This window comes from Cuculus canorus, chromosome 12 (assembly GCF_017976375.1).
Source record: "Cuculus canorus isolate bCucCan1 chromosome 12, bCucCan1.pri, whole genome shotgun sequence".
NCBI classification, from domain to species: domain Eukaryota; kingdom Metazoa; phylum Chordata; class Aves; order Cuculiformes; family Cuculidae; genus Cuculus; species Cuculus canorus.
Genome location: NC_071412.1, coordinates 20,233,237 through 20,245,975, shown reverse-complemented (window position 1 = coordinate 20,245,975; position 12,739 = coordinate 20,233,237). Strand labels below are relative to the sequence as shown.

Sequence of the window (12,739 nt, the reverse complement as noted above, 5' to 3'; positions counted from 1 at the left end):
CAATTTTTTAGTGGGAAATGAATGGGTCACATAATTGACAAGGAGTTGGAGTGGATCTTCTTGTTAACATAGAAACAGCAAGAGAATGTATTTATGATAGCATCACTAAAGCCACTGTTGCTTACAGACTCTTCCACAACCACTTGAGGCCACTACGCTGCAGTACGAATACAGAGCATTTATTCCCTTGGGTGTTATGCCAGACATGAACTCGCTCTCAGCACCGGTATCTTGTTTCACCTGACATCAGTAAGCCTTCCCAGAACCTGGAGTACTGTGTATACCTACTTGAATTATTAAGTTATTTTAGTCATGGCCATGGCAGACCCAGGACGACTCTTGGGGTGACTCGTGTGTCTGGCACCATAATTCTCTGTCTACCCAGTTTCATGATGGGGACAGATACCTAAGCTACCTTGGTACCTTTGTGCCACACTAGAATGGCAACTTCGCCTAACGGGCCCGAGATGACACTGGAAGCATTCTGTCATGTGCTTGAGCTAATTCTGTTACAGCTGCAAGTTCACATACGTTGAAAGCTGACTCCATAGATTCAGCGGCAGCCTTCTGTCTGTCTTACCTAGATTGACTCGGGGATCTCACTCACAGGCAGTTAAGCTTTTGCAAAGAAGACAAGTCCTCAGTGAGGTGAAAATTTCGAAAGTAAGGGTTTAGGTTTGGATTTCCAAATTAACAAATTTATTCCTAAATTCATAGTTTTAATATGTTTGTTTAAACAGAAATTTTGGTGAAGAAGGAGACACTGAAAAAGATGATGAAATTTCACACTGTCCTATGGTCATATATGATTAAAAAGACTTCAAATTAAAAACAACCTCTACCAAATAAAGGTTTGCTCTAGGTTTATCTCTTACCTGCCGACATTAAAACAAACGCAGAAAACAAAGCTATCTCATCTTCTGTCAGGTGCATAGAACATAAACTTTTTCCAAATTCAAACACAAAACTAATGAAGTCTTCACAACCTGTCAAAAAGAAGGGACAGGTCATGCCACATTCTTTAAAACTACTTCAGAGTTATATAGATGTTTGTTTATTCTGATGGAGGTAAAAAAATAGATGTAAAACACTTCACAGGTGAATAGTTTTCTCCTTAAGGACTCTTTAAGGAGTGAGGGTAGCGAGTTCTCACTCATGCTTCAGCTTATTACCCTATTCCCATGAGTTCACAGCACCCACACCCTGGCAGCCAGTATTTTGAAGGTTCTGTGAGGTGTATCTTTCCAACATTTGGTTCTTTTGGCATAAATACGGATAAAACCCAAGCCATTTTCAAGCTCAAAGTTGGTTTAGCTTTATTTCTGTTCTAAATAGAACTTTCTCCTGTCACTGTGGGCTGGAGGTTCAAAATGTGCTGATTTTAAGACTATTGAGCACACAGCAGAGGGAGGGGAGAGAGGCATACAAGGTCCATGCAGGAGCAAAGGGAGGAGCCAGGGTCTGAAAGCTTTTCATGCAGAAAAGGAACTCGTCTCCTTTCATCCATTCTCTTGCTCACACAGGTGTAAGTCAGGTTACTGCAGCTGTTACACATGCTGTTACGCAGTTTGCAGAAGTGGAGGCCTGGTTTGAAGGGGATTGCAGAGGGCTCTCCTCTGCAGATCTCAGCCCCAACCCAGCCTAAATTTCTGGATGTAGTTGGTAACAGATGAAAGTTTTGTTTCACTGGAACTCACATCTGATACAGCATTCTCTGAACTGCCTGCACTCAGACCTTGTACCTTGAGGCGTTTTAGCAAGGCAGAGAATACATCAGTAATTGTCCAGCATTCTCCGTTGTTGTATTTTCGCTGCCATCCCAAATCTATACCCAGTGAAATGCACTCTTTTAAAATTAGCAAAACTATGCAGAAAAACAATCAGAGTTATACACCGTGGCTTAATAGAAAGGTTGATTTGTGATATTTTACCTGCAAATAACTGGACTTTGTCTATTACAAAACATGATTTGACAATTTCAAAGCAGTAACGTCAGCGTATCCAAAATTAGCTTAAAATCTACTGCTTTCCCCAACAGGATATACAAAATCTGACACTAGATACAAAATCTGGGCTTCTGTTCTTAACAAGCGTGTCCAAACTGCTCTACTCTGATCTAAGTGTTCAGTTGCAACACCAACATTCCTCTACTGCATGGAGTTAAGCTGTTAGAACTCCTGAAATCAGCTTGGCCTCAAACAGAGCCAGCATGACTGCTTGCAAAATAAGCAATTTGAGCTTTGGAACTACTTTATTTGAACAACAGAACCTGATTTTTTTCAAAGCAGCCGTCCCCTTGCCTTTCCACCTTATTATTGTCTGTTTTGGTTTTTGTTTGTTTTTTTTTTTTAATATAAACACTTGACATTTCCTTACCTAAGGACTTGAAAACCTCTGGGCTAGCATACTTGCCATCAAAGTAGACTGTGTTGTTCTGGGAGTCAAAGGCACGGCACATTCTGATGAACACAACCTCTAAAGACCCTAAAACAGAAACAATGTATGTTTGACTATTTAAGTAGAGACTTCAGTTGCAATTAATATTTCCCATGCTCTGCATTCACTATCAATTGAGTAGGGTAGTAGGTTTCTGTGGTGAAACAGAGCATAGCTTGATTTGCTAGCAGAATTAAAAGAATTCCCATAAACCCCATTAGAAGTTTTTGCTAAAACAACTTAGTTAATGCTATAAAAGTCATAATTTTTCATTAGAGTAATGAAGTCTCTGAAGTCAAAGCAGCTCACTTATTTTGTTCACAAAGCTTTGACAACTTTGTCAGTATTTGTGAACTGCATCACTTCTACAACATCTTGCATAGAACAATCTAGATTTTTACCTCGAAATGTGTTATTCACTATTGATAAGCCAAAATAAAATATTTGAATCCAGCTTTTCCATCTTTACACACTCATTGCTCCCTTTGTTCTTAATGAAAATTTCATACATAGACTTGTACTCATTCTATCTAGAGTAACTAAGAAGGTATAGTACTACAAACAAAGACACAGACAATACGTAAGGTTTTTCCCCTGTATTACTTTGAATAATCATTGTACAACCCATCTGTATACGATCCCTGTATACAGGTAACACCTTCCTCAATCAAAACTAGTATAAGCAGACCTTTAAACTGACCCACATACCTGCTTTTAAAAGCACAATTTGATCGTTTTGACACAGTTCCATAAAGCCATCAATGCGTTTGGCAAATTCCACTACATACTGTATAGCTTCTGTTATTTTGACTGCGCATAACTGCCACATTACCTCCCTTTGCTGTTTGAGAGAGAAGAAAAATTGAAAAATTACTATTCAAGGTTTGGAAGGCCCATTTTCAGTAAAACTGAGCTGAAAAAAAAGCGGAGTGAATTCTCTCCAGCGCTCCTGCCTACAGTCTGTAAGACAAGGGGAATGAAGCTCGAAGCCAAAGCCTCACATGGATGAGTGACAATGCAAACATGTCAGATTTCTTCAGTGATGTCAGGAGAGATTCAAGTTGGAGAGTTTTTACTTCATAAGCCAAAAATGTCAAAGTACAATGATTCTGGTGATCCGTGGGAATTCTATTCACTGCATCAAAAGAAAACGCCAATTTACACTAGCAGTGCATAATTGCAGTTTTCCTATTGACTTCTCTATTTTGTACTGAACGTAAGTTATCTGTCCAGCTCGCCTTTGTGAAGGTACATATAAAGATATACATGTGAAGATCATCTTGTTAGCAACATGAAGAAGGCATGCAAGTAGTGATTTTTTTCATATGTTGATAACAATTAGGAATGAAATTACCCAACAAGTGGAAAAAAGTATATTCTTAAAGGTTAAATATTTTTTGTGGAAATGAAAAATAGGTTCAAGGAACAGTGTGCTTTAATAGCGCTTTCTAGGACAGTTTTTCAAAAGCAGCCATTTGGTAGTAGTTTGTGGATAGCAGGCATATCGGAAATACAAAGATCGATTAAATCTGACAGTACCCGCTGGTGGTACGGCTGCTGCTCTACAGGTGGAACTGAAACACGGAGTGACAATTGTAGAGGGAATCAGGACTACAGCTGGGCTGGAAAAGGGACAGAGTTCTGTGTTTATAACCTCAAAACAAAACACCCCATGTAAAATTACTTGTAAAAAAACTTGGTGGCTTCAGCTTTTTTTTGGTGGTGGCATTGATCTGGGAGATTACAAATGAAGAAATGAAAGTAATATGCCCTGGAGGACTGAAGAAGCTTCTCTGGTTCCTTATTTATCAGAAACAGATAGATTTGGGGAGTATGACTTTGCCTTTCCCTGTACAGATCACAAGTGCGAAGGCTCTCCCGCCCATCCTGCCGCTTCCCATTCTGGCGTGTTATTTTTTTTTGAAAACACACAAAAATAGACATTTCTGATAGTAAACAGAAAGCAGTGAAAAAGTGAATTTGGCAGCGTGTTACGGAAATCCCATGCTTGTAAAAAAGCATGCCGTGATCCGTCGGGCTGTGGTACCTTGTTCTGATAGTTCTCGATCTCCTCCTGCAGGAAGGTCTGCCATGTGATCTGCTGCAGCTCCTCTCTCAAGTACTGGCAGGTTTCCATGTGAGACTTGGAAATATTCTGCGCGAGGTGTTCTACGAGAGAGCAGAAAGCGCCGCGCGTTACGGATGGAGCGGCGGCCGCAGCGGCGGGGCCGGGAGCCGCGGGCAGCCCCGCAGAGCCGAGCGCCGCCGGCAGGGGGAGCGCCGCCAGCGCCGAGCCGCCCCGCCCGCAGCCTGCGCCGGGAATGACACCGCCGGGAAAACTCCCAACGGCGGAGGCGGTGGGCTCTCGATGTTAAGGTACGGGGACCTCCGCGGGGACACGCGTGCTGATTACAGGACACCGCGTGTCACGCACAGGAAGAGAACAGCGCTGCCAGTCAGGCGGCAGAGCTTCGAAAGCCACATTCACCGGTGTTTCATACAACAGCAGCTTTCTGATAAAGATATACAGGTGGGTACCACGCGTCTAGCGTCCCACCAAGCAGGACACCAGCACATGGGCTGCCTGCGAGGGAAAACCTCCTTTTTCTGCTCTCGTACCATTCAAAAAGCATTAGGAAAATGCACTTCTTAGAAAATCCTGATAATGAATATAACACACTTGGGGGTCTTCTCGCTCAGCTTTAGAGCAGTTGCTTAGTTAACTGCACACGACTCAAAATTTCCATACATTTTAATTTCAAGTAAACTATTTTCTGCTGCTACACTTGGTTAAAAGAACTGTACAGCAGATTTAAATGTCTTAAGAAAACTTAGATTCCAAATAAACCTTCAGGAACACTTTAAAAGCATGAAGAGCATTCAGACATCTGAATTGCTCTTCAGCTTCTTTCTGTTTTCTCCCCCGACTCTTCACACGCATCTGTTCTCCTGTTTTAGCGTGTGAAAAGTAGAGGCCTGGTGACTTGTGCCAACAATTCTGCAGTTGGTGCTTTTGCAGGTTAGGCCAATGAAGAGGAAGGCTTAAAGTGAACAACAACAGGGGACATTAACAACATGGGGCTATTCCGAGGGACTCAAGCATTAGGTCTTCTGTGAAAGTGGCTTTGATTAAGAATGACCAAGCCCAACTCTTCACAGACTGAACTACCGGAACAATCTGTCTGTTTAATATCCCATACTGCATTAGTAGCTTAATGTTAAGATACTACCTGAAAAATCCTTAGCATACAGTGGAGTTAAAATCAGATTGTCCCTGAGCAATCAATAATGCAGAATACCTTATAGTTTATACCTTGGCTGTCATCATAGTTTTCATATATTTCAGAGCAATTCTTTTCGTTTGACAAGCATATACTTTAAACCTTTCGTCTCACTAGCAGCAAGTGACAGCATTATACCTGTGCCCTTGCAGGATACACAGGGTGAAATATTACCTTGTTATTCACAAACCTCGGTCTCAGTTCTGGACTGTGTTTCAGCACACACCTAAATACTTCCATTGAACAGCCAGCCACACCTTTCTAAATTGAAACCTAGTCTGGAAGACAAACATTCTTCAAACACTGTTTGGCAGTGTCAACGCTGGGCACCCAGATAATGCTCTGTAGGGTTTTAATGCAAGCACTAAAGAAAGAAAGGTAAGTGACCCGACAGACTTATTTTAGGTCAGTGTCCCAAGCTCAACATCTGGCCTAGGAAGGAAAAGGCCTTTCTTTCCCCTGTGGGTTTAATGATTGAGGGAAGCTGGTAGCATTACCTTTATCCTATTTTTTTTCTTCTCATTTTGATTTACCTGTAACAAGTTATTTCAACTCAAGCCTGACAATATTTTGGCTGACATAACAAATTGCAGAGAACTACATTCTGCAATATAGGGATATTAAAAAGTAAGCTCTCCTGTCCCTTCCTCTCTGCAGTTTTTCTCAAAATAACATAAAATATAATAAAACAAGCAAAATTTCGTATCTTCCCTCTAATTAAAAAAATAGCAAAAAGAAAAAATTAGCTTGGAATACCTGTTTTCTTTTTAAACTATTCTTAGATTTTCATAATGGAATAATTAGCAAAAACATTGCATAAGCAAGCAAAATTACTGTTTTAAACACCTGACCACTTATGTAAGTCATAGACTTTCAAAGCCACTTCTCTAATGTCCTCCTCCAGTTTGCTCACAACCAGTCCAAACAGCGTGCTCTAACCCAAGTCTTGGATATTGACAAGTCATAGTTGTGGATTTCAGCCCTAGGGTAATCATTCGGGGAAAAGTTTGAAGTTAAATGTACCAACTGATGTGGTCATTAAAAGACTCTTAGGGAAATTACCAAAACTTGCTAAATTCACAAAGTTTCTGAAGTATCTGAGGCCAGATTCTCTTGAACCAGTCACAAGGAGAAATGCCCTCAGATCAGATCAGTGCTTTGGTGTGATGCTTCCCAGGTACAGGTAAAGGGCACAAGAAAATCAGCCTCATCACTTTTTGTTAGAACATAAAGAGTATTGAGGTAACGAAAACAAAGATAAAATGTTCACAAATCATCTGCAAATTAATACTCTGTCTGCTCAGCACTAAAAACTAGCTTGTTAATCAATATTCAAAGGGTTCTGTTACAAGCACCAAACCCAAAGCAGCACTACTGGAGCTGATCAACCACAAACTCCTGGGATTTTTCATCTGGTTCAGTAGGTGTTCACCACATGCCCCCAGTGAGGGTATTGTGCGGCTGACAGAAGAATGCCCACACATGCTCACAGTCGCACCGAAGCAGCATTCTCACTGTCACCTGGCTGAATGTGTCACTTAAATCCAAAGGGTACTGTTAAGACAATTACAATGGAAGCTTTTCTCTCTCATTACCTAATTCTGCCATGGACACAGTTGGAGAGGTCTCCCCATTTGTAAAAGAACAATAAGGGAAGAAGCCCGATGCTGGTGTGTAGTCACATATTGGTTCTGGTTTGATTCCATTAATATCAAGACCCGACTGATCTGGAGAAGGCTGTATGTCTAAGTAGAAGCTGCTAACTGCAGAGTCTGCTTTGCTACCTTCAGGGGTATGCCCATCAATGTAATTACTGAGGTCATCATGTAGCTCTGTTAACCCATTGGTGGTGATATTGTATGTTGGTGTTAGTGGTTCTGCCTCTCCTGGTTGCTGCTGATGATCTCGCTGCTGCTGCTGCAGTCGATGTTTCTGCACCTCCGCATACAGGCTGTCCCTCTGCTTTTTCGACATTCGACCAAACTTTACAGCTGAAATACAGACACAGAACATATTACATTCCTACAAATCCACTACCGCATTTCGACTGTGCTGGCTCTTCAAGTACTACGAAGAAGGACACAGTATATGAGGAAAATCAGGGGGTGGGCAGACCGCAGAATGACATAGATGCTTAATTCATTAGCTTTCCACTGCTTTCCATCAAAGTTGATGGATGCATCTCTTCAGCATTCAAATCCTACCTTGAAAAGCAGAAGCTAAACCAGAATCTGCTGGCCTGAGATGAACTGTCCAAGTCCCATGAGTTGCACATTCATACTAGAGTGAACCCAGAGTCAGGTATAAACATGTGGGGTCTATCTTGGAGAGCACCAACGCAAGCTTCGCTGATAAGAGAACTGAAGAACCTGCTTTCAGTGCAGCTTACCGTCATAGGCAAAACCACTTAACCAGTGAATTACTGTTAAATTTCCACAAAATTATTACTACTTTGAGAAGGATTAAGTGTATTCCTAAGAATATTTGGTACGTGATTTCTGGGACCTCCATCAACTGTACAAGCCTCATCCTTTAGGAAGGCAACTACCACCTTGCGCTATGTGTCAGAGGGACCAGTCATTACATCATCAACCATTTCAGGTTTTCAGTTTCATGATAAATAAAAAAAATAAACAATGTAATTCAAGAAGTAAATGTCAACTGAAAACAATCTCTGTCATCAGGCCTCAGGTATAGAGTGATGCATATGTATTTGCAGAACATAGAGCGCTGCTGTCGCTATGACTGAGTCAGATCTTCAAACTGGGTGAGCGATGGCAGCTTCGTTACACCTAAGGGGCAGCTGTGCAGGTATCGGCTGCAGATCCAGTTCTAATTGAGTTACATAAGCCTCCAGATGCAACTGGAAGATGTAACTTTGAGCTTAATATTAACAGCACCAGAACACATCTTCTTCCAAATTCTTTGAAAAAAAGAACTTTCTCTTTGCCATTTTACCATTATTTATTGTACACGTGTTTAAACTTCTCTGTGTATTATTAAGCAGTTCTGATCAGTACCAGTCTGGCACCGAACACACAGAGAAAGTATTAACATTAGACTAAAAACGGCATCTTCAAGAAGTGACCAGAGGCAAAGCTCTTAACTGGGAATGATGACAGATAAGCACGAAAAAAAATAAATCCAAGAACTTCATATGTGCCCTGATTTATACGTATTTACGTGAATATACAGAAACATATAAAACCCACTCAATGAACTGAACCATCAGCCTGATGCACAATTAACTTCTAAATCCTGTGTTGTTCTAGTTGAGCACACAGCATCCGAAGCATTCTTTTACTTTTGCGATTAAGCTATGTATTAGCAGAGCTTACCATCTCGAGACATCCCCACAGCAAGGCATTTCTGTAATCGACAGTGTTGGCAGCGGTTTCTACTAGTTCGGTCAATCAAGCAGTTCTTCTGACGAGGACAGGAGTACGTAGCATTGCTCTGCTGACTCCTTCTGAAAAAGCCCTGCAATAGAATTGCAAAATGCAAGTCAAGAAGCTGTCAACTGATGGAGCAACTCTGAAAGGCAGCGCACCCAACAGAAAAGGGAGTTCAAGTGCTCCATAGTCAACTACAGGAAGCAGAAGAGGTTTTTTCCTCTCCTACAAACAAACAAAACCCAGTAACTAGGAGGAAACAGTTCATTAAAACTGTTACGACACACAGAAGATTTTTTCCCCTGATTTTACATATGGTACACCTTCCTTCCAAATGACATAAAGCTGATTATAGAGCTCGACTTCCTTCATTTTCTGTCTTTCCTGGTTCAGCACTGATCTCCCAAATAGGAGAATTCAACAGCTGCTACCCTGTTCTGCTCTTTGGAGCTGGCAACCGCAGGCTCTGGGGTCCGGCCTCACCGGCGTATGCGTGCCTTTAAAAACCCAGAGCACGATGCTGAGCTGTTCCTTCTACAAAGAACAGTTCTTCACAATGTTTTTCTCTTAATCAGTTTGATGCTGACAGATAAGGTTTTGTTAACTCAGCACAGGAGTTAGATTTTTAAGGATGAGGGGAGGCCGAAACAGATTTTATATGTTATCTGTTTTCTGAGTCAACTGCAATGGGCAGACCCGCCTCCAAAGAAAGGCAGTGCTGGAAGGTTACGCAGTAGTTACAACTTAGTTCTCTCCATCCACATGGTGCACGTTATTACTATTAACCAGTGGGCCGGCTGTTTGCTTTGAAGTTCACTTCATCTTTTTGCCACAGACTGTCCAAACATAAGCTGGTGTGTGTATAATACCGACTTCACAAGGATTCTGCGAAGATGTAGTCATTCTAAAGAGGCATTTGAGATCAGTGAACACAGTGTTTTAGTTTTATGTTGCCACATAATGGATTAATTAACAGTGCTGCAAAGCAAATACTTCCTCAGAAAGGCAGGGCACCTTTTAATTAAAGCTGGACTTTAACCAATTTTTTATTTATTTGAAGGCCACATTCTGGAGTCCCTCTGCACACGCACACTCTGCCCAGACACTTGGCAAAATAAACAACAGGAAGGACTCCTGCGCGACAAGTAAGTGACTTCCCATAGAACTTCCTGCAGACAGAAACATGACAAATCACAGCAGTAAAGCCCCCCGCTCCATCTTACGAGGAGGGCACTGGTCTTCATCGATTATGCCCCTTTCATTGAAGTACTAAAGGGGAAACAAGGAGTGTAAAAAAATGAGGAAACTGAAGATGCCCGTCTTAAATCCTGTTTTCCTGTATATTGTTTCTCACCCATTTAGTCAGGTCTTTGTTTCTGTATGATTGACCTTTCAACTGTTTTTAATGTTTGTCAACAGTGAGGTTGTCATCACTGAGACTGAAGGTGTTGCACATACTGAGCTCTGATGGAGTGCACTTCCCCCTAAATAAAACCCGACTGTGTCTCCAGTGCAAGTGCACACGCAAGTGCAATGCGATTCACTGGAGACACACGATGAGGCATCAACCTGACCGTGACTTGCTGATCAAGATCCTGTGCCTCCACGTTATCGGTCCCTTAAAATTTCAGCTCTCCGAACACTTCAACAGCTGCACTGAAGGACATACTCACACGTGAACTGCATGAAATCTGCCCCCACCGAGATCCCAAAAGTCAGCTTCATCGATACACCAAGTGAACGTGGCCTGGCAGCCTCAGAGCGCTATGCCTTTTCCTGTAGCTGGGATGTATTCTGAGTCTGCATTGCTGTATTTCTCTTTATTAAGAATATTCTTGTCGAGCTGAGGATTATTTTTAGTATTATAATGGAGAAAATACTGGGCTGTTTGCTTTCCCAGATTTTCCCTAGAGACCCAGCTGCTCGATACATTTTAGTGTACAATATATCAGCTAAGTTACAGCTTGAAGCTAAATTTTCAGTACAGCAGAAGTGCCTGAACCCGGGGCCTTTAAAAGCACTAACGCTTTACAGAGCAGAGATGCAGCAGAGTGCTTTGACAAACACACCCTATGATGTTATGTGGGCACATTGAAAACAGCAGCAGTAGCCGAAGCAAAAAGCAACCCTTGCCTCAAACATCAGAAATGAATCTGGACTTGTGCAGAGCTCAGAAATACATTATCCGAGATTCGGGATCGAACTGACAATGAAGTTAAAATGAGGGGCTTTTGCTCTCAAAGTTTTTCTATACTGTTGTTATTTCTTTGTGAGTTTTCTAACCTTTTGGTGGTCCTTGGGCTCCCACAGCAGTATAAGACGGGTGGGGAAGCCCCGATTACAGGAGCCATCCATAAGGAAATGCAGGTTCTTCCTAGTTTGGGTTTTTTTTTTCCACTTTTTATTAGAAGAACAGCAGAGATGCTATACTCTGTTGTTCTATTTCCTCTCCTTTGCCAGAGGCACAGAGATAGGTGTAGTTTTTCCACCAGGAAGGAGGAGGTGGATGCATGCTTGGTACACGCGTACTCATTCAGGCAATGGCAAACCAGCCCAGGCCACATGCTCTCAATTACACCTATGTTCACAACCATTACAGCTCGCATTCCGACCATTGCCTAATGACCGGGCCACAGGCAGAGCAGACCCCTCTTGATCCAACACACAAAGAGAACGGCTCCTGCACTGAGGCCCATCGCCGTGTGACACCGCTCTGACCAACGGCGTGGGCTGAACTGAGGCCTCTGGCAGAGAGCGCCCTGCCTCCTGGTGTCAGTATAAAGGCCCAGTCGATTTTGATGAGGCGTCATTGAGCTTTGCACGTCTCCCTTTTCATGTAGATGTATTAACACAGTGCCAGGAGAAGAGCAGAGCACGTTACGAGCCACAGCTTCATCTCTGCGCTTCAGACTCCTATTTATATACAACACAATATATGGTTTTTCATATGCTGCCAAGAAATCAAGTTTGGGAAACAAGGGCACAAGAACTTTTCATCTGCGAGTCAGTCTGAATAACAACTTGTTAAAAAAGAACTTTGAAATGTAAATAGCAGATTTTGCAAAGTCTATTAATAGTTTGGGTAAGTGCACTGCTCCGTGGCTCAGGACGACAGGCGCCAGTGCCTACGGCTGCTCCGTGGCCAGGAACAGCCAGTCGTGCTTCCCCCACGGCCCGGACGGCACACGCTCCCTCTCCTCCACGGCACAGCCTGAAATGCTGATCTCATGTTTGGTCTTTTGACAAATTTTCATTTAATGAATTGATTCCTACAGTTCATTAACATACCCACTTCCACTTCTGTATACACATATGTCTTAATTAGCTGCTCATTGGCTGTTTAATTACAAGAAAACAGCTGACAGCTGCCTCGCTGCATCCTAATGGCAGACGTTTTGGAATGACTTTTTGCAAGCCTGTGACAACAAAGGCTTATTCATAATCCCGTGATTTATGGCTAATACTTAAAGACTTCCACGTATCATTAAGTTTTGCAATATTCTCAGCAATTAACAATTAGTTAGGGGGTTCATTCTTTTACTGTTTTCTAAAGCAAACTATTGAAAATTTTCTTCAAAGGAACATCTGAAAAATACAGTCACGACAGGTGAACACCCCAAGTGGGCTCTT

General features: G+C 42.1%; 1 protein-coding gene across 3 annotated transcripts in view; it reads right to left on the bottom strand.

Moving 5' to 3' along the window:
• RORA (RAR related orphan receptor A) overlaps positions 1 to 12,739 on the bottom strand; it is a 355,196-nt gene that overhangs the window by 12,143 nt on the left and 330,314 nt on the right. For 2 of the 3 annotated variants that reach the window (XM_054077365.1, XM_054077366.1), the window contains 6 exons: positions 9,056 to 9,197; positions 7,313 to 7,708; positions 4,484 to 4,605; positions 3,145 to 3,277; positions 2,377 to 2,484; positions 876 to 986 (listed from right to left, as the gene is read on the bottom strand). In XM_054077365.1, the coding sequence (XP_053933340.1) occupies positions 876 to 986; positions 2,377 to 2,484; positions 3,145 to 3,277; positions 4,484 to 4,605; positions 7,313 to 7,708; positions 9,056 to 9,197 (1,012 nt within the window). The remainder of the gene's footprint in view (positions 1 to 875; positions 987 to 2,376; positions 2,485 to 3,144; positions 3,278 to 4,483; positions 4,606 to 7,312; positions 7,709 to 9,055; positions 9,198 to 12,739) is intronic. The other variant, XM_054077367.1, reaches the window with a different exon arrangement.